This window comes from Gopherus flavomarginatus, chromosome 14, assembly GCF_025201925.1.
Source record: "Gopherus flavomarginatus isolate rGopFla2 chromosome 14, rGopFla2.mat.asm, whole genome shotgun sequence".
NCBI classification, from domain to species: domain Eukaryota; kingdom Metazoa; phylum Chordata; order Testudines; family Testudinidae; genus Gopherus; species Gopherus flavomarginatus.
Window position 1 is genome coordinate 27,802,761 of NC_066630.1, and position 22,273 is coordinate 27,825,033.

The window sequence follows — 22,273 nt, forward strand, 5'->3', positions numbered from 1 at the left end:
AATTGCCTAGGGAGGTTGTGGAATCTCCATCTCTGGAGATATTTAAGAGTAGGTTAGATAAATGTCTATCAGGGATGGTCTAGACGGTATTTGGTCCTGCCATGAGGGCAGGGGACTGGACTCGATGACCTCTCGAGGTCCCTTCCAGTCCTAGAGTCTATGAATCTATGAATAATTAAAATGTGACTAAATAGTATGTCCTTGTCCAGCATCCTGTACGCAGACATTGTAGGATTCACTCGTCTGGCTAGCGACTGCTCTCCGAAGGAGCTGGTAGTGATGCTGAATGAACTCTTTGGGAAGTTTGATCAAATTGCTAAGGTAAGCGTTGCTCTTCATTATGTGAATGGGGCTAAATGCCACTGTTAGAAAACAACTAGCTCCAAGCTCCTGGGAGTCAGTTCTCCTGCATTTGGGAAGTCTGGCTGATGCAAAACACAGGGTAGGAAGTATCCATTGGAGAGTCTGCTTGACCTGCTAGTAAAAACCCCAGCAAAAGGCAAAATGGATTTAAAAATCTCTAAAAGAACCAGGAAAGCTGTTTGAGTGGCAGGAGGAGGGTTATAAAACCAGGCTGGCTCGCTGAGATTTTACTTTCAGCTCTTCTACTGAATCACTTTGGGACTCTAGGTGAGTTCCCTAACTCTTTTTGTGTTTCGGTTTACCTACCAGGAAAATGGGAGCAGTAATACTTATCTGCAATACCTCACAGGGTGTTGTGATGCTGAATTCCTTAACATTTCTAAAATGCTTTGAAGTCCTTTAAAGAACACTGTATGAAGTGCAAACTATTGGGATATTTTAGTTATGTAATACAGCAATAAAATTTAAACATTGGGAACTGTACAATATAAAACCATGCCAGAGACCATGTAGCATGAAAAAGGAGTTTGTGCTATTTGATTAATTTTTTTTAGAATGGAATCATATTTGCAATATAATGTAGTGATTGAGTTACATTATAGAATATTTTGTCCTGTTTTCTCTGTAATAAATCGTTTGCATATATACAGTTTGACCTTAGGCTGGCAGAATGAATCATTGTAACATCTGCTTTTGATACACTTTTATGAAGCAAATGGGTAAAGAATTTCAGAACAATCTATCTTTGAATATTGTGCCAGAAACATCAAATTAATATAGCTAAAGGGAAACTATGTTGGTAAAAATACTGCTTGTGATGGTATGGGCTGTCTGCCAGTGTTCTCATTACTTTCTATCTGTACCTATGATAGATACGGAACAAATTATAAAATGTGGATTGCAGTGTCCAGCAAGAACATCCCTATTAAAACTGAAGGCTCAGAAGTCTGGAGAATGTATGCAAATGACTTCTTGCCCTAACGTGCATAGTTGATAATCATGTCTGTAAATAAAGAGGTGTTTATCAAACGTCCTGATGACCAGAACTTAAAACTGTAGCATAGAATGTGCTTAACGTGCCTAGGAACTGCTATGTTCCTGGCTAGCTCTGACATCTCCCTGGTCTGCTATTCAGCTAACTCTGGCAACTCCTTTAAAGCTGTGCCACTTACATCTTCTTGTCATGGACTGGGTGGAAAGCTGTTGAGTCTGTCTAATGATCGGGGCGGCTCCAGGCACCAGTGCTCCAAGCGCGTGCCTGGGGCGGCAAGCCGCGAGAGGCGCTCTGCTGGTCGCCGCTAGGGCGGCAGGCAGGGTGCCTTTGGTGGCTTGCCTGCTAGGGTCCGCTAGTCCTGCGGTTTCAGCGGACCTTCCGTGCTTGGGGCGGCAAAATGTCTAGAGCCTATTGTCAGTGTTATGGAGCTAACATAGCTTCAAAAGAGTAAAGTTGTATTTTATTTTGTCCTGTAATGTACAAGAAGTAAATGCCAGCCAAGTTCTGGTTCTAGAAATTTATTGTTGATGAAGAATAAGGAAAGAACAAAGCCTGGCTTTCAGAACTCCCAATCCTTGATTTTTTTTGGAGATTGTAGTTTGATTTATAAACTGAGCATATTTGGGTATAGGTAACTAACTGAAGCATAGAAGAATTTAATGGGGTTGGAAAAATCTCATTTAGTTTGTAAAGTTCTAGAGCTTTCCGGAAAGTAAGCAGGAGAAGTTGTAAATTCTAGAATAGGGGATTATGCTGCTGTTAAAGTATTGTGTAATTATGCTATAAATAATTGAAAGAGAAGAATCCTTAACAAAGTATTAAATTAAATCTTGATGGATGTGGGCAAATTAGATTGTTGAATGTACTGTATCCCTTATACTAAAACAGCATACATTAAAGCCTTGTAAACAATAAATTATCTTTTCCCACACTTCTAATTTTTCATATAGTATTTCCAGGAGTTGAGTTGTAATTACAGCTTTGCAAGCTCTGGAGAATAAGAGGGTCATACTAACCTTCTTATTAGAGCTATATTTTTGTATGACACATGGCTTATGACCACAGGGTTTGATACAACTTATGGGTTTTTTATGCCACAGGATAAAAATATATAAAATAAGTAAAATAAAAATGGATTTTTTTAATGAAAGTGAATTGAAAGGATAACTATGGGCATTGTTTGTAATGGTTCTTTAGGTTCAGAAAAAGTAACAACTGAATTGTCTTTATAAAACAGTATAATTTATTTTTGTACAGTATTTCATAAAAATAATCTCAAAATACTCTACAGCGGATTTATTAATATAATTTACAGGTTACCTTATGTCCTGTGATTAGCACCTGTCAATATGAAAGCTCAGCTGAATACATACATATTTTGGACTTCACAAAATTGTGGAAATGTTTTAATTAAACTTTCCCCAATGTTGTTTTGGCTGTTTTCATTTAACACAGTAAATCACCCTGATGTTTTTATGATATTTTGTGAGACCAGTAATATGGCTGCACAAACATTTCCAAACCAATTTTTGAAGCAAAACCAATTTTCTTACAAAATGGTGCAGAAATGTCAGGAAAATCGGAGTGATTTTAATTTCACAAAGAAATGCAAAAATGCACAAAATTTGAGCTGCCTCCCTGGCTAGATGAGGATGCAGATGTTCGGAGCAGGTAAGGTGAATCCTCCTGGAAAGTAGGAAATTGTCCGCATGCCAGATGTACATGGCGAAGTGGTCCAGGTTCTCCAAGTGGGTGAGTGAGTGGGGAGTCTCCCCTTCCTCCGCGCCTCTCCAGCTTGTCCTGGACTACCTCTGTCCCTTAGGACTCAGGGACTGGCACCCACCTCCGTCAGGGTACATTTGGCGGCCATATCGGCCTTCCGCCCACTGGTGCAAGGGTACTCGGTCTTTTCCCACTCTATGACTTCCCATTTCTTGAGGCGCTTTGACTGTTCATTCCCATACGCTAGACCCCCTGTGGCGCAGTGGGACCTGAACCTAGTTTTGTCCCGACTCACGGGTCCTCCCTTTGAGCCCCTGACCATGTGTTCATGGTCTTACCTCTCATGGAAGGTAGCCTTCCTTGTAGTGATCACGTTGGCCTGACGTGTCTCGGAGCTCAGGGCCTTGACCTTGGAACCGCCCTACATGGTCTTCCACAGGGACAAAGTCCAGCTTTGCCCACACCCGGCGTTCCTTCCGGAGATGGTCTCTGCCTTCCGTATAGAACAGAGCATCTTTCTTCTCTTCCCTAAGCCCCATTCTTCCAATGAGGAATGCTGCCTCCATACACTAGATGTATGTAGAGCTCTGGCCTTTTATCTGGATTGGACCAAGCCATTCCAGAAATCTTCGCAACTTTTTGTTGCCTCGGCCAAGCAGGTGAGAGGGCAATCTATCTCCACCCAGCATTTTTCCTGATGGATCACCTCATGCATATACACGTGCTATGGCCTGGCAGGGGTTCCCCCGCCATCGATCGTCAGGGCACACTCTACGAGGGCTCAGGCCTCATCAACTGCCAGTGTAGCCCATGTCCCTATTCTAGACATTTGTAGAGCAGCCTCTAGGGCCTCTGTTCACACATTTACTTCGCGTTATGCGATCGTCTCCCAGTCTAGGGATGACGCCAGGTTTGGCAGGGCGGTACTCTGTCCCAGCCTATCGTGAACTCCTACCTCCAACAGGTATGGCTTGGAATCACCTACTGTGGCATACACATGAGCAATCACTCGAAGAAGAAAGGGCAGTTACCAGTTCTGTAACTGGCGTTCTTTGAGATGTGTTGCTTATGTCTATTCCACACCCCACCATCCTTCCCCTCTGTCGAGTTGTCCGGCAAGAAGGAACCAAGGGTGTGGGGAGTGCACGGTCCCCCTTATAGCACGATATACAGGCACCACTCCAGGGGTCGCTGCGGTGCTCCCCCAGTACAGGTACTGCTAAGAGAAAAACTTCCGGCACCGGTGCACATGGCGAGCACGGCAGCACGCACACCTACTGTTGAATAGACACGAGCAACACATCTCAAATAACGCCAGTTACGGAACAGGTAACTGTCCCTTTCCATCCTGCAGTTGGCAGGCGGGCATTCTCTTGTGAAATTGCATTGCTGCTCTATTGCTAGAAGTATCAAAATTGTGGTTCTTGCTGGCTTCTCTCTTCAGGCAACTGAAAACATCCTCAGTAAACTGTTGGGCTGAATATCCAGACCCCTGGTTCTTTCCCCAAGCCTTGGCAGGTCTGGTGACAACACACAGTGCTTTATCCACTAGAGCAGCCTTGCAAAATGCTTCAGTTAGGGCAAGTAATTTATTATTGGCTTCCAATTTATGAAAAACTATGGTAAAATGGCAGACTGGCAGATTTTGTCCATCTGGTGGTAAATTCCATGACAATTATGCAGGACTACGTAAGTGGAGTAGCCCCATAAGTAATAAAGCCATCTCACTGACTTCTTTCTGGTTTAATTTTATTTTTGGTTTCGGTAAGACTCAGGAGTGAAGCAGGTGACAAGAAACATCACTCACAAACCCCTTTGGGTTTTGAATGTAGAAGGAGGGAAATTGTTTTGTTGCTTCAACCAGGATTAAATGGGGCCTAACTTTTCTCAAAATGACATTGATAAGTGATGTCTCCTATGTTATGTACTCCGGGTATGTACTGATGCATATAAGCAGTGCTTTTTTCCTGTTATGTTTCTTTCTCTTTATTTTGCAGGAAAATGAATGCATGAGAATAAAAATTTTGGGGGACTGTTATTACTGTGTCTCAGGCCTACCTGTGTCCTTACCGGTTCATGCCCGGAACTGTGTGAAAATGGGACTTGACATGTGTGAAGCTATAAAGTATGTATTGTGTAAAAAGGACTTTTTAACTTATAGACACTCAGAAAATAAACAGGCACCTTAGAAATGTAGGGCTGGGATTTTTTTTTCTTTTTGGGTAAGATCATTCTTAGTCTTTTGTGTGGACAGTCTAGAATGCGTTCACTAACTATTGTATCACCTATGCTATTTCATCTTGCATGTGTCATGTCAGAACGGCTCCAGCCTCTTTTCTATGAACAAAATATCTATTATGAGAGCAGAACATCATGGGTCTCCATAGCTTATGTAAAAGGGGATGAAATCAGAAGAGAATAAAATGCTGAATGAAATACTTTGAGGCCAATTTATTATTTTTAGTAATACATGATTTATCATAAATCCATAAAATCAAAAATTGTGAAGTCTGCTTGATGGTGTTAGTATTCCTTTGGGCTCGTCTGCCTAGTGCAGTAAAGTGCATCGGAGAGGTGTAATTTATAAAGCACTCTGACCTGTTGTGAACTGCCCCATGTAGACCCTGCTGGAGGGTCTACGTTAACTAGACACCTTTTAGAGCATGCAAGCAGGATCTACACAGGGCAGTTAAAGCACTCTGATGTGTTGTGCACTACAAATCACACCCGTCTAATGCACTTTGACAATGCTGTGTAGACAAGCCTTTTTTTGTTTTGTTTTTTTGTTTACAAAAAGTTGTTTCCACACATCTAGGAGCAGTCACCACCCTTTTATTATTTCTATTGCTTAGCACACAAAATGTATTGAGGAGGAGGAGAAGAGGGTAGTGTACCAGGCCTGATTTTGCATTCCTTGTGTGCAGAAGGAATGCAGATTTGGGTGCACAAGGAGTGCAAGGTCAGGTGTCAAGGTGGTAATGCAAAGATACGGTTCCATCCCCACAATAATGTGGGATTCTGTAATGTTTCATTCTAAGGTTACACAGTACGAATGGATTGACTGCTTATTACATTCCAGCATCATCTCATGTTCAGGCTTAAATTTCAGTGGTGAAGGTAATTAAGCTATGCTGTTGCTTATATTAAAGAGAACAAAGTTGGCTAGGACAACTGAAATTACTGCCAACTCTTTCAAATACTGTCGTGAGACCACCTACAACCTCTATTAACTCTAGCATACATAGAAAGGACATGTATTTAAGAACATTTCACAACGTTTAAACTCTAGCTGCAGCCTAACATCCAAATAACACGAAAATGGTTTATTTGTGTGTAAATTATATTTAAATTCCTAAGATTTAATTCTCCTTTCTTGTAAATTTTAGCTGTGTCAGTGCCAAGGGAAAGCCAAAAGTTGGCCTAACTTTGTACCCATTGACTTCAGTAGGAGGAGAGTTATACCACTTCCTATGGCTTTGATGGTCCCATCCTAAGTTCATGTTTCTTTTCATTATGAAACTAAGCCTTGTGTGTATTCTAATCTTAATTGCTGCGCTGAATCGCTGTGCCATGAGCTGAGAATCAGTCCATTTGTCTACCCTTTATTTGGGAGACCATAGTAACGGTATTATTCTATGCAATAAAATTAGAAAAGCTTCTGATGCACAAATCAGAGGAAGTCTCCATAAAATCTTTGGATACTTTTAATAAATCACCACATTTTCCCCTCCTGTGTTCAGCAATTCTAAGTTTCACATCTGCTTTTTGTTGAGTGGAGTAAATCGAACTTCAGTAAGTAATGTATATATGTGGGGCAGTTAGCTTTTCTGATTTTTCTCCCCTCTTCCCCTCCCCCCCAAGACAAGTGAAAGAAGCCACTGGAGTGGACATCAGTATGAGAGTTGGTATCCATTCTGGGAATGTACTTTGTGGCGTGATTGGACTCCGGAAATGGCAGTATGATGTGTGGTCTCATGATGTTTCCTTAGCTAATCGTATGGAATCCTCAGGAATACCTGGGTAAGAACATTTGTTTTGGCTGCTTCTTCAGTTCCACAATGATAATTTTTATATTATTTCAATATTTCATTATATTATGTTGGGCCTGGAATCCATACCTGTGCTGCTGCATTTATTTTAATCAATGAAGGTTTGAAATGGGCAAAAATGTCTGTCCACTTCTACTTTGAAAAATGTTTGTCTCTTGATAATTTCTCACCTGATCCATAGAACTCTTATCTTCTGTGAGTAAATGCTGCTTATATAGCTCTTCACCTTCCTTGCATCTCTGAAACTGTTCTATTGTATGCTGACTGACTTGATTCAAGTTGTACATAAAGACATATTATATATGTATTTGTAAATTTAGATGAAAACACATACACAGCTTCTGTAGGCAATAGAAGGCTGTATACTTACTTAGTGTTTCTACTGATGATTTAAATCAAATGTGAGTGATACATTTATTTAGAGAGAGCTCCAGAAAACCAAGATAAAATGCAGCCTTATGATGTATAAACAGTAGGTTTGTGTGTAGTTTGTCTATAATAATAATAATAATAATAATAGCACTTTCTATCTATAGATCACAAAGCACTTTACAAAGGAAGGTAGTAAGCATGTTTATGTATTTTTATAGTGGGGAAACTGAAGCAGAGGTGTAAAGTGACCTGCCTGATGTCACACAGCAGGGCAGTATGGAATTTGGGAATAGAACATGGGTCTCCTGGCTCCCATTGCAGTGCTCTATCCATGGTTCAAGATGCCTATCTTAGATATTTACTAAAAATAACATGAAATGTAAATATTCTTTAAAACACAACTATTTAGTATTTCCCTTATTCAGAAATGTTACCGAAATATCGGATCTGCCTAGCTGAGAGCCAATTAACAGCCTGACAGGGATAAGGAAAAAATGCTTTATTCTGCAGAAAAAGGAGAGCCTGTACCTTGGTACAAAAGACTCTATCTTACACAAGTTTCACAGACCTTTTATACACATTCAGACAAAGACCCTTGCGTGTTAATACTTGATTGGTAAGTGTAAAATCTCATGCTCCTTTTATCTAAGTAGATCTAACTGGTTTGGAGCAGGATCTTCCTGCTTTGAGGCAGAGGAAGAGAGTGTGCAAAAATTCAGGCTACTGTGTCCATGAGCAGTACTCACTCCCCGCCCACCTACTGGCCACTTGTAGTCTATTAAGGGGGGTCAGCCAGCTTTCACAATCCCCCCTTCGGGCCTGGCAAGCCCAGATTGCCAGGCCCGTTACGTAATTTACGATCAACCTGAAGAGACAGGTACTGAGTTGTTTTACGGACAGCAGAACCTTTGGTTACAGCATTATACAGACATTTTGCGCATTGTATTACTATCCAAACAATACATAGGTAGAACAGACAGAAAATAATCCATTTAACAATTGTACGGAAAAGGCCAGTAAACCATGACCCAAGGTCTGGGAGAAGGTCCTCAAAATTAAAGGTGTGATCAAGAGATACAGCATGAAAAACAACAGCAGTGTTCTTAATAGCCTGTAAATCCTGTTCAATTAAGCCAGAGTGATTAACCTAAAAGCAACATTTTTCACCGATGCAAGCACAAGCCCCCCTTAATTCAGCATTCATGGCATCTAGCACACGTCTATTTTGCATAGCTACTTCTGCTATTTCATCAATCTCTCGTTGCAACTTTTGAAAAGCGTCTATTGGTGCATTAGCTGCTTTTTCAAGCTCTGCAGAAATATTTACAACTGCTCTCTCTAGTTCAGCTACCCCCAACCCAGGAATGAACGCACAGACAAAGGAATGAAATCCTGTCTGCCTAGCAACTAAGGGATTCTCGGCACGCTTGGTTCTAGTCCTTATGGAGGGGGTAAAAAGCTTGTGAGAATAGCTTCCCAGGTTGAGGATCTGACTAGAATCTAACGTGGTGTTAATTTGAACATCAGGCAATACCCAGGCCACGCCACACCGACCCCGCCAGCTGGGAGGGAGAGCTTTGTAGGCGCTATGGCCACAGATAAAATACAAGCCAGGGGTCTCTAAATAGAGGGTAAGGGTATTACCCGCGACTCGGTGGCATTGGGTCACTAATACATTCCACTGCTGGGGGGCACCTACCATGCGGTCTTGGCACCTCCAGTGGGAGATATTTAAGCGTCCTAGGGCATGGGTAGCATTTAGGATACCCCCACAATACATAACAGCAAACAAATTAGCTGTAAAACTTGCAAGCAATCCCATGGGCTGTGGGCATCCAGACATTTTTTGAAGGGATGGGTGAGGCAACACAATGCCAGAATAAACATCCATATAAAAGGTATGAGTACTATTCACGGGGCCCAGCGGGAGAAACGAGGGGATCCATTTCCCTTGATAAAGAATGCCTGTTGCCTTTACAGTAAAGGCCCTGTCTAGGAGTCAAAGGAGTTTCTTGGCGTTCTCAGAAATATTCACAGGGGGAAATGTCCCAGTCTCAATATCAAACCGAAGGGTTTGGTCACAGGCCTCAAGGGGAAGGGTCCCAATCCCTTTAGTATTTTCCAAACAAAGGAGCAGGTTATACCCAATCCCAAGGATATCAAAAAGAGGGACCCCCTTAGCTTCCCAGCAATAATACCAAATTTCAGACACCTTCCCGTATTTATCATACTGGTATTCCCCTGCCCAGGCCCATTCAGTTTTTTGTACTACCTGCAAGGAGAGTACTTCAGAGAGATTTGCAGGAACAGCCCACAACCCTATTCCTTCTTCAGAACGAGTCTGGTGGCACAGCCAGCAATCAGACAGGTGTCCCAATATAGCCAGTCGCTGTAAGGACTTAATCGCTGGGTGGGAGTTGGCATGTATAAAGGGCAAACTGAAAACAAGTAATAATTGTATCACTCCCCAGAAATTCATAGTCAGTAAAGTCTCAGGACTTATTCCGTCGGAACAGGAGCTTCAGTCTCTCGAGAGGCTCAGCCTTCCAGGTATCGTCTGCTTCTGGCTCCTCCGAGTCGTGGTAGGAATAGAACATAGGTCTCCTGACTCCCAGTGCAGTGCTCTATCCATTAGTTCAAGATGCCTATCTTAGATACTTACTAAAAATAACATGAAATGTAAATATTCTTTAAAACACAAACATTTAGTATTTCCCTTATTCAGAAAGAATAGCAACTTAATGTTTTTCTGTGTTGCAGTATATGTAATATTTGAAATTGTGATTATAATATATACCCCAAATGCTGTTTTAAAAAATAAAACAAAACAAATAAAGATGTCCTGGGCTTGCACACACTCATATTATTAACTATTTGAATTACAGTAGTACCTAAATGCCCCAACTGAGGGCAGGACCCCTTTGTGCTGGGCTCTGTACTTACGTGTAGTAAGAGACATGCCCTGCCCAAAAGAGTTTCAAGTCTATACAAACGAGATAAACCGATATTGAAGAGGGAACAAAGGCATGAGGAAGTGCAGTGACCTGTCCAAACTACACAACAGGTGAGTGGCAGGGCTAGAAATGAAAGCCTGGTCCTAGCCAATGAACGATGCTGACTTTGTCTAAAATGGATTAGAACAGCAGTTTTATTACCTTGAGTCAGATGCTCGTGTAATCTAGAGATACACTCATGGGGTTTTAGTTTTGTAATTTACAGCGTTATCTCACAACAGGATACTTTATAGATGCTGCTTTCAAAGAGAGAAAGAGCTCTATGGACAGGATTTAGCAAAGAAACCTGTTTTTTTTTTTTCCCAGCCTGTACAGGAGCAAGGAAGTTGATTCTATCTGTTCCCTCTTCCACCCCAAATGATTCTGTAATTTTTTGGGGACTTTCATAGCCTATGCAAATCTAACAATGTTTTGTGGAGTGGCAATAAATCTACGATTGTCATTTAAACCCTTAAAGCACAGCTTGGTCTTCAGGGGTGGTTCCTTGTTACCACCTACCTGAGTGACTACAGATCGGTTATCAGTTGTGGTGGTGACATGCCAGCCACAATAGAATCGAGCACACTGCTCGTGTGCTGTCTTAACTCTGCAGTGCTAAGAGAACTGTACAGAATTGTAAAGTGTTCTTTTTTTCCCCCCTGTGAAGCGAGCTAGAATGACTCTGAATACAATGAGGGAATCAGAAGGTGCATTTTTACAGTCAATTTTAGGACCATAACCACTTTATAAAGCTTTGATGGCTCTGTTCCCTTCTACATGCTTATGTTTAACTCTCTGTTAAATATTATGACTGATTTAGGTTGGCCTGCCTGTGCTGAAGCGGCACTGTGCAATACTGCACTTTCTACACTGCCTAGCACTGGGTCGTCATTGAGTTCATAATTTACACTGTTTGACTGAAGGGGACATTTTGTGTCACAGGAGTTATGGTGTGGCCTCACAGAGAGGCTGCTTGCTACACAGCTCCTGTGAAAAAAATACAGCGTGGGTGAGATTCCCATAAGCACAGTGTTGGCTAAGCTTGCTGTCACTGCTGTCCATGGAAGTTTTATTTCTTTGGGAGCAGTTAGGCAGACATTGAGCACTGTGGAAAACCCCACACTATAACAGAATGATATGCAAAACTGACCATGTTTGTTCATTTTACTGTAAGGTGTGATGTTTCTTTTTTGTTTTGCCATCTGATTTTTTTTCTCGCTACAATGTAATAGATATTGTAAATGATCTGCAGGTGTATTCAGTTTTTAGTTTACTGGTGAAATTTTATTGATGTGCACCCAAATACCTTTCCATAGAAAAATGGCTGAGCTTCTGACCTAGAGCAGAGTTATTTGTACCATAGTAATGTGACCTCACTTCTTTTCTGTGCTTCTGAATAATATTTTAAAAGCATTTGGTGTTGCTGAGCTGGTTACTGATGGTCATTTCTGCATGTGTCTGAAAGATCAGAAAGTGTTTTACTGTAACCTTTGAAATGTCACTCTTGTTGTAATTTAACTTAATAGCTTTTTTTGTTCATCTGAAGAACAGGCTGACTTAAGCAACATTTACTAGTTTAGGCCCAGCCCTGCAATCCTTACTGCAAGTAACCTGTTTGCCTTCAAGGCTGGGTGAGGAGGGGACAGTATATTTACCCTTGTCTGGAAATGACCAAAAATGGCATTGAGGCAGCAGTTGGCATTATATACCTGTCCCTTTTTCAGTGAGGCTCAAGTAACGTCCATGAGCAAATAAAGCTCCTTTAATCATTTCAGAAATTGTCGAAACATTTCCTTTTTTGTTTCTAAATATTTAGAAAAACTTTTTTTATGACCAGCTCTTGTTGTGACCTGATGATTGTAATCTTATAAACAATATATCCTTTATGGTACTGACCTTTACTCTACAATGGGATTTAAGTGAAGGAGAGAAGACGTGCTTGCATCAAGGTCTGAAGTGTGCTGCATTTATTGTGTAGACTTAAAAAAAGCATCTTTTGCTGTTAATCATAATATGCAGCTGAGCAAACTCTTGAATCAAGATACTGTCTAACAGAAGTTGTATTTGAATGGTTCTAATATATTGGAAATCCCTAAAGAATTTGCTGAATGGGAGACTGTCTCTAAATAAGCCCTGGTTAATTTTGGGGTGTCACCTAGCATTTTACAGTTGTTACTGGACACAAATAATAATGATTAGGGCATCTTATAAAATTTCATTTTAGAAAGTCCTCTTAGGCTGGTTACAGCTGAGGTAAGGATTGCAACAAAATAATCTCGTAAACCAGTTGCCAGGAAACAAAACAGAAACATCTCCAGTCACTGTGGGGCTAAGTGCAGCCAGGACGGGGGTTCAGCCCTCCCTGCTCCAAGGCATTCTCGCCTATTGAGTCCCAAAGAGCTACCTTTCCTCCTGGGAAATCTGATTGGTCAGCAGTCTCCGACCCTTCCGTTGAGCACATGTGCAGGGAAAGGGAGTGGGGAGCTGCCATTAACCTATTTCTTGCTGCAATCAGCTGAACCATCTGAACTCTCTCACAAATTCCATTTTAAAGTCAGTGACTGGATTCTCTTCCCAGCTCTGTAGCTGATTAATTGTGTGACCTTGGGCAGATTATTTAACCTCTCTCTGCCTGAATTACTCCATCTATAAAATAGGGTAATCTATAGCTACAGAGAAGCATATAAGTGAAAGGATCGTTGTTGTTGTTATATTAACACATTTAATTATTCGGAATGTCTTTTATTGAGCAATTCTATAGAAAGGGGTTGCACAAACACCTGATTCCGTGTGATTATCTAGTGCAACGAAATATTCAAGACAAGGCTTGTGATCAGAATGAATGCGTGGGAGTATTAGCAGATCCTGTTCAGAGACCTGCACTGTTGCTGCTGTGCTTCTGATTGCTCTCTCCAGAAAAAAATACATGCTCAGAATTGCCTTCCTTGTTGTTAAACCTTCTATGGATTTGCTCTAACCCACTTTGCTGATATTCCCTCTGCCTGTCTAGCACAGGACTCATCCCTCCACACAGTTTAACTATTGGTGTGTGTGTGTGAGAGAGAGAGAGCGAGAGAGCGAGCAAGCATTCTTTGACGCTCCTGTCATCTAGAACAACCTTCCTCTGTCTCTTTGCCTTGTCAGTCATCAAATCTTCATTGACGATATTTCTTCTGCTTGCCTGCACCTCTTAATTTCTCTGTCCTTCTGCTATTTACTTTCATGTATTACTTAGTACTAGGAAGCGTTTTGGGATACACATGCTATGAAAGACGCAACACAAATAAAGTTGCATTGTATAATGTACCATGAAGGATCACAATGCTGTTTGAACTGCTGGCAGTATCCTGGAGTCGTCTGCCAAAGCTGTTGAAAAGCACAGACATGTCAACGGGGGCCATTGAAATGTAAATGAGTTGCTTAAACTGACCTTTCCCTAGATGTTTAGGCCTTTTATTCCTTTTCCCCGCTCTAGTCGTGTACACATCACTGAAGCAACACTAAATCACCTAGGCAAAGCTTACGAAGTGGAAGAAGGGAATGGACACCTGAGAGACCCATACCTTAAAGCAATGAACATCAAAACCTACTTGGTGATTGACCCGAGGGTATGTGTCTACATTTAAAATATATATATATGCGCGTGTTTTAGTTCAGGAATATAGTGTGTGTGTGAGAAAGAGAGAGAGAGTATGTGGTTTGAATGCAGGACTGCTGGATCTAAAAGCATGTGCCTGTACTGTTTGAGTTAAAAATCCATTAGCTTGAAGGCAGTAGCAAACTTACAAATGTCTTACATGGTCCAGCCACTAGAGAGGGCCAAAAATGCATGCTTATCTATTATTTGGGGAGGAAGTGTGTTTCATGCAAAGCAGTTTATGGAGAAAGGCTTGACGTAAAGCTAAACTATATAATAATCCTGAATTTCAAAGGAAAAACTTTGCAGTAAAGTCCATTTAAAAAAATGTCTGAAGCTCCTAAAGCAAATACTTATTAAATTGATCTGCCTGCTCTCTCAGGAGGAAAGCTTGTTTTATCTAGTGTTCAGTGTAGCATATACAAGTAGCTTCACCATAGATACCTCAGTAGCCAAATATTAAACATTCATTTATTACTGCTGTCCCTAGAAAGGGATGTTCGAGGGTGGTGGTCACACATGAATATTTGTTAACTACTGAGACTGTCTGCCCAACAGAGATCCTCTTTGTTCCTTAAAGCCTTCCTCAATCCTCCCCTTGTGTGCCAGAAGTGGAAAATACATCCACATCTACAAGGGTTCTCTAGTGTGATTAATCTCCGAATTAGCACCAAACTGGCTTCATCACCATCAGCCATTCCTCAATAGTTCACTCTATTCACTGTCTTTCATTATTACCCCGATACACTCCATTTCAGGATGAAGTGCTAGTGTTACAAGTGAGACAAAGGGATGCATCTAATTCTCCTCCCTATAGTTCATGCTCTTCGCTGGCTACCTATAAACAAACAAAACAAACCACTTGGGTGTTTAACAGTTTTGAGAGTTTTCTAATGAAAAGCAAATAAAGAATCAAGAGAAGAGACTCAGGGGCACTACTGAAATACTGTCTGAGATTAGGCTCTGCTAGTCACATCCAGAGCTTGGCTTGTGAAGTGTATTGCAATGAAGTCCAGTTCCTGTATTTCACTGGATTCCCTGAGTGTGGATTATGTGCCTTTGCAGCCAATCCTGAGCTTCCTGGGTTTGCTAGTGCAGTCAGGGCTGGCTCAGCCCTGCAGACAGAACAGGCATCCATCTAGGGTAGCAAAACATTAATTAACTGTTAATTAATAGCAAAACTGCTAATTAACTGGATGACTGTGAGTGAACATTTGCCATTTTGCTTATGGAAGTAATATGCCTAAAGCTCGGCTTCTGTAGTGTTTTCTTATGCACAGACCTTGTTGACTGGTACCACTGATCCTTCTTTGTTACGCCCTCAGAAATATGAAAGTTTTGTTCCTGTTGAAACCCAGCTCTTGCTGTTCTTATGTTCCCCGATAGGAGTTCTGTGGCTCAGGTAGTAGAGACTCTGAAGAAGCTTGTGTTATCTGATTTGTTGTTTTGATTAGGTTTCCTGTCTAGGATGCTTTATATAACCTCCATATATAACTCACTCATTTCTGTATTCTGGATCAATAGCCCTGAAAGCCATTCTTCAAACACCGATCATACTGTGGTGCTGAAGTTTGCTATTAAATTCCCATTTAACAGATAGAAATAAGAAAAATGAATAGCAAGACAAGTACAGGCAGACACTTAGAGCATTCATCAGAAACTTTTTAAACGTGCTAGGAGCCACCTTCTCTCTTGACCCCTCCTCCCACCACAATTGTTTCTTTGTAGGTCCCTCTGCTCTGGTTACTTCCCCTCTTTTTTTTCCCCTCATTCCTCCAACTCAGCTGAAATCTATATGCACCTTGGGGTGGAGTTATCAGTTGGTGTATCTCATGGTTGAGCTGAGTACCTTGCGAGCTAGAAATTTATGCTGGGAATGAAACAGCCGTCTGAGTCCCCAGCCGGGTCCCATTAGTTTCTACTGTGGCTAGCTACATTAGGCATTACTACTAGAGCAGGGAGGGAATGTGGGCAGCTTCAAGGAGCTACGTGTCACTGCAGAATGTATTTGAAGAGTATGGGAAGGGTGGATCTGATGGACTCTGTCACTATATGTTCCAGCAGTCTTACTGGCTGAATCTTTCAGCCAAGATCTCTCCCCAGTCTGATGATGCTTCATTTATCTTTCAAGTGTTGTCGATGCTGTGAGTAGAGATGAAGGGAGAGATCTGGGGAGTTTTCTCCTCTTTCTTATAGCAATTCTCTTCTTTGAAAATCCTCTCCAGCTGCGGTTCAGGTGATGGAAAGTCTGATTGCATGGGAACTTCCAGCTGTTCCTTTGCCAAGCTGTACATTTCTTGCTCTCACCCTTTTTCCTGCCAAAGAATGGCCACTTAGCCGGATGATAGTCCATTTGATTTTGTTGGCACCTGGCTGAGGCATCAGTTTCCCTTTTGTCTCTGAGGAACTGGTTTGTGCCTGCTTTTATGAAATGGGAACACGTCTCAGGAATGTCAACAGTAGACATGCAACTTTACATACAATATTGCCATACATATTTTACCAGGACAATAATGACCAACAGATTATGAGTTTTCAAATGATACCTCATAAGGCATGCTTTGTACAAAATTGTTTTACAAAATAGTTTTGCAAAAAGGGTGAACATGGGGATATGGACTATCACGGGCAGTTTTTCAAATTTCTCTCTTTAGCGATACCGCCAGAAAAGGCCATTCAAAGTGTTTGTAATTTAAAGAATGTGATGTTTGCCACCCATGGTAGAATTAAACTTGTATTCTGAAAAGTGTTTTGAAAAAAAATGGCACCACATAATGTTCGAGGTATGCATCATCAGTAATAAAGATTCTGCAGTTAAAATTTAGTTTACAGTTAATACCTCAGCCAGAATAGAGTAGAATTGAATTCCCTCTTCCATAGCTCTAAATTATGTCCTTAGTTCTGCTTGTGTAAGTGCTGTTGCTTTCTATGAAGGTGGTACACATATAACAGAGCAGAATTTTATCTTGATCAGTAAGGCAAGCAGATAGGATTGAGAATACACAGAGCTGGATGACTGCTCTATTGAGTAAGAAAGATGCCTTTTTCACAGATCACATTTCTGACCATAATCACGCTTTTTTTTTTCCTGAGAACAAAATATCAATGTATGTTCAGCGAACAACTGAGAGTTAGAAATTCTATGAAATGTTGAATAAGTAACAGCCTGCTTTTTGTCTTGCGTGCTTGGTGTCTAGTACTTATTATCATAATATGTATACAAATACAACACAGTTGTCAGATGTGCTATTTTTTTAAAAGGTACATAACATATCTAAGGGAATTTAATATTCCCCCCCCCCCCGCACCCACACCAGTTTTATGGGAGGTGAAGTTGTTTGTGTGCTACTTATTTTCACAACTTCCAAATAATCACAAGAACCCCTAAGAACATAAGAATGGCCACACTGGGTCAGACCAAAGATCAATCTAGTTTCGTACTCTGTCTTCCGACAGTGGCCAATACCAGATGCTTCAAAGTGAATGAACAGAACAGGGCATTCATCAAGTGATCCCTGTACAATCTCATTGATTAATAATAGCTTGAAGCAGTATGCAAATTTTTATTTCCCTGTCATTAGGAATCATGAGGCCACATAATTCCCTTTAAATCCAAGTATCCAAAGATTGGAAAGAAAAAGAATTAGCAGAAAACAAATCAAATGATCTTCTTTAGCTGTTTTAAATTACAGACTCGATACTGTGCAGACATGCAGGTGATTGAGTGCTTTACACTATTCTGTGATTAGATTTTTACTGGCATGCTATGCTGTGTGTGTACTCATCAGCGTGATTTGATATACCTCCGTTAAAATGGCTCTTGTGCTCCTGGAGATGCCTAAAATGTGAGGATATGATTATTCATCAGTGCACAATCTTAAGATCTGATGCTTTATTACCCCATTTATTCCTAATGTCAGCTGCTTTTGGTCACATGAAGGGGCGTTATGAGGCTGATATGTTCCTTTGCTACACATCCATGGCAGAAGGACATAATCTCTGTTGCAATCCAGGGCTTTGTTGAACTCTGTTAAGGTTCCTCCCAACCATTGTGTGGATCCCTCTGTGTCATGTACCCAAGACCTCATGCTTATGGTCTTGTCCAGCCTTGACTTTCCTCTGACAGTGAGGAAACCCCTTCATTTGTCTGCAAGGGTCTGTGATCTCTGATGATGCTACACATGGTCCACAAAGCTAGAAGGTTGAATCAGAACAGTTTTCCAAGCAGGGAACCTCAGGCAATTCAGTGTGTTATGATTTTCTTAAACTGAAGTCGAACAAGACAGGGGATGGGGAATCAAGGATGGCACTCTGTCTGATATATGTAGTGCCATATCCCTGGAGACCAAAGTCCTCCATAGTTGTGTGTGGGGCTCTCAGGTACAAATCCAACAGAGCTTCAGAGCACAGTGTACTTCTTTTTTTATATGTAAATGTGTGTCTCTTACTTTTAGTCTAAACAGCATACGTTGAATAATCATCTCCCTAAAACACGAGTGAATGACGGACTGAAGATGCGAGCCTCTGTCCGTATGACACGTTATTTGGAGTCCTGGGGAGCAGCCAGGCCCTTTGCCCACCTGAACCACAGAGGAAGTGTCAGCAGTGAATCTTCAGCTCCAAGTGGGAGACAAAGAAAGGTGATGGATGGATTGGCACTTTTTTTATTCCTGCATGGGGTGTGGGTGTGACACCCACTGTTATGCGCGCACACAGCCTTAAGCAGGAACAGAAACTCTGAGTTCAAGGAGCGCGCACACGCACACGCACACACACACACACACACACACACACACACACACACACACACACACACACACACACACACACACACACACACACACCCCAGTGATCATATAATCACACCATAGAATCAACCCAGAAATGAACAGGCCAATGCAGATAACAGAGCACAGGATGAATGGAAAGGTTAATCACATAACAAGAGGATTGCTGCATCCTGCACCAGCTTCAGTTTCTGGATCAATTTAAAACGTAGCCCCAGTCTGGAGGGGGCCACAACTGCTTTTCTAAGTGTGAACCTTAATTAGCTTGACAGTGCTAACGTGAAGAATGAAACAGGATTTTTTCTTCTCCTTTTCGTACTCCTGGAATTTCAGAGACGATTTTAAAGGTAGAAGTTTAGGTTTTGACTCTGCAAAGTAATTAAGCCCATGCCTAACTTTAGTGCACATGTAAATTCTATTGATGTCCAGCCTTTTTTAATTAAGTGCTTTGCTGAATCCAGGCCATGGTAGTGTAGTGACTGTAAATAAATAAATCAGCCATTAAGCTCATCTTACTGAGAGAGGTGATATTGTTTCCAGTGCATCACAGTTATCCTCTGTTCTTTTTGGATCTTAACTTTCACCTAAGGACCCACTAGACCCAAAAGAGATCTCACTTTAGTGTCTCCTCTGAAGGATAGCATCTCTCATTCTGCAGCATCCTCCTTTTCCCCTCACTGCTTACATAACACCACGTTATGGTATGGTGTTTGAATCTTAGATCTTCTGGCCCTGAAAAGTAAATGAAAGAGGTGCATCTTGCTGTCAGCTAACCCATACTTATATGCTAATCAAATACCATGTAATGCTCAACACAACACCTCTGCAGCTCCTCTGTGTCTCCTTCCCTACTGGGGAACAAAGAGCTGCAGTATGAGTTGTCAGCTGAGATCCTCCCACTTGTGCTGTATCACTGTGTCTAAGTAGCTTTCTCTTACCAGCCATGTAAAATATTTTTTCTAGTTTATGAAATGTATAACTCACTCACAAATCCTTTTGTTTAGGAGATACCATTGAATTCTACAGGTCGTCAGAAGACTTCAGATAGGTAAGTCCAGCACCGTTGTTATGTTCTGTGCGGTCCCATTACAATTTGACATACTGTAATTGTGTGACTTTATTAAAACAAAAAAACAAAAACCCCTTGGTTGGCAGGAAGACCTATTGTGGTAGGCACTGTACAAAGAAGTAGTAAAACAGTACCTGCCCCAGAGAGCTTTCACTCTGGATCAATTTCAGATACACTGCACCTGTTTCTGTTTAGCAAGAAGAATATTGGATCTTGGCTGAAGAATAACTTTGGTAGTAAATTAGACCTGTTTAATGAAGTCAAATACAGTGGTTCTATGAGCCTGCAAATCTTAAAACTAGTTTTGAGCTCTGCATGGTTTACTTGTTCCCTACTGGTTGCCCTGCTTGTGTTCTGCTGTGACATACTCATCCCACAAATTGTCAGTGACAGAATTTTTCCTTGTAGTCATTCTACACCTCCTTTTTATTCTCATTCACAATAGCAAGCTTTGGCCATTTCTTTATACATACTCTGTTACATGAAGTTATTGTCAGGGCTGGCTCCAGTTTTTCTGCCACCCTAAGTGGCAAAAAAAAAAAAAAAAAGAAAAAAAAAAAAAAGACAAGCGGCAGGACTTCGGCGGCAGCTCAATTGCACTGCTTCTTTGGCAGCAATTCGGCGGCAGGTCCTTCTCTCCCTCTCCTACTCTTCGGCAGCAGCTCAAGGAGGAAGAGAGGGAATGAGGGACCCATTTCTGAATTTCCACTGAAGACCCGGACATGCTGCCCTGATACCGGACGGAATGCCGCCCCTATGCGTTGGCCACCCCAAGCGCCTGCTTCCTTAGCTGGTGCCTGGAGCCGGCCCTGATTATTATATTGTTCTCCAGCCAGCAGGGTACATCATTCCAAGATGAACTGGTGTCTGAGACATTTAAAATATCTCATGGTTGCATATACAGGCCTCATATTCATCTTCAGTGGAACAATTTGTAAAGTCCAGTTTTTAAATGTTGCATTTAATCACAAGATGCTTCTTAGCAGCGCTTATGCTTTATTAAGTTAGAGCTGACTCTTTCTCAATGATGGATATTGCAGCTAATGTCTCTCATGAATATCCAGCCACACCAAATTTGGTATTTCAGACTTCTCATGAAAACTTCTCTAGAAAGAGATTTTTCATCTTGACAAAAGACTGCCTTCAAAATAATTTGTGTCTTGAATGATTGATTTGATTGTTGCTAATTAATCTGCTAGAGCTGTTGTATTACATTAAATGTGTATTTCTCTCTGTGTTAGTCTGCATGGATCTAGACAAGAACAGTTATGTCCCTCTTCACTTGTAAACTACAAGTGAGTTCCTCCTTTCTCCTTTTACTTCTGTACTTGTGTCACTCTGGATGCCCCATATTTCCTCACTGACTCCATATCCTTCTTTTTATAGAAAAGTAAGTGAGATGCTGTTTGTGTAAGGAGGGAGGGTAACTTTCGAGAAATGTATACTTTTGTGTGCCATTCCTTTTTTATTTTTGTATTAGCAGTACTTGAGAATGGATATAAACTGGACACTAGGAACTTTAGACTTGAACTTAGACAATAGTTTCTAACCATTAGAGAAGTGAAATTCTGGAACAGCCTTCCAAGGGGAGTATTGGGGGCAAAAGACATATCTGGCTTTAAGACTAAGCTTGATAAGTTTATGGAGGGGATGGTATGATGGGATAGCCTAATTTTGGCAATTAATTTAGCAATTGATCTTTGATTATCAGCAGGTAAGTATGCTAAGTGGTCTGTGATGGGATGTTAGATGGATTGGGATCTGAGTTACTATAGAGAATTCTTTCCTGGGCGCTGGCTGGTGAGTCTTGCCAACATGCTCAGGGTTTAACTGATCGCCATATATGGGGTCGGGAAGGAATTTTCCTCCAGGGCAGATTGGCAGAGGCCCTGGAGGTTTTTCGCCTTCTTCTGCAGCATGGGGCACCGGTCGCTTGCTGGAGGATTCTTTGCAGCTTGAGGTCTTCAAACCACAATTTGAGGACTTCAACAACTCAGACATAGGTTAGGGGTTTGTTATAGAAGTGGATGGGTGAGATTCTGTGACCTGCATTGTGCAGGACGTCAGACTAGATGATCATAATGGTCCCTTCTGACCTTAAAGTCTATGAGTCTATGAGAATGTTCCCAATAGTTTTTAAAAAGTTTTATTTGAAATTTTTCAGAAAATTGACATGAGGTAATTGTATTTTTGCTTTAATAAGACCTGAGTTAGGCTTCATTGTGTAATAAAGTATTGGAATTATTTATATTTGTTTAAATAGTTTCTTGGGTTTATTTTGGAGATC

General features: G+C 41.2%; 1 protein-coding gene across 4 annotated transcripts in view; it reads left to right on the plus strand.

Moving 5' to 3' along the window:
* The window catches only part of ADCY7 (adenylate cyclase 7), a 122,808-nt gene that overhangs the window by 79,637 nt on the left and 20,898 nt on the right, over positions 1-22,273 (plus strand). For 3 of the 4 annotated variants that reach the window (XM_050922531.1, XM_050922535.1, XM_050922533.1), the window contains exons 7-13: positions 210-321; positions 5,077-5,204; positions 6,941-7,099; positions 13,969-14,101; positions 18,585-18,770; positions 19,922-19,965; positions 21,228-21,281. In XM_050922531.1, the coding sequence (XP_050778488.1) occupies positions 210-321; positions 5,077-5,204; positions 6,941-7,099; positions 13,969-14,101; positions 18,585-18,770; positions 19,922-19,965; positions 21,228-21,281 (816 nt within the window). The remainder of the gene's footprint in view (positions 1-209; positions 322-5,076; positions 5,205-6,940; positions 7,100-13,968; positions 14,102-18,584; positions 18,771-19,921; positions 19,966-21,227; positions 21,282-22,273) is intronic. The other variant, XM_050922534.1, reaches the window with a different exon arrangement.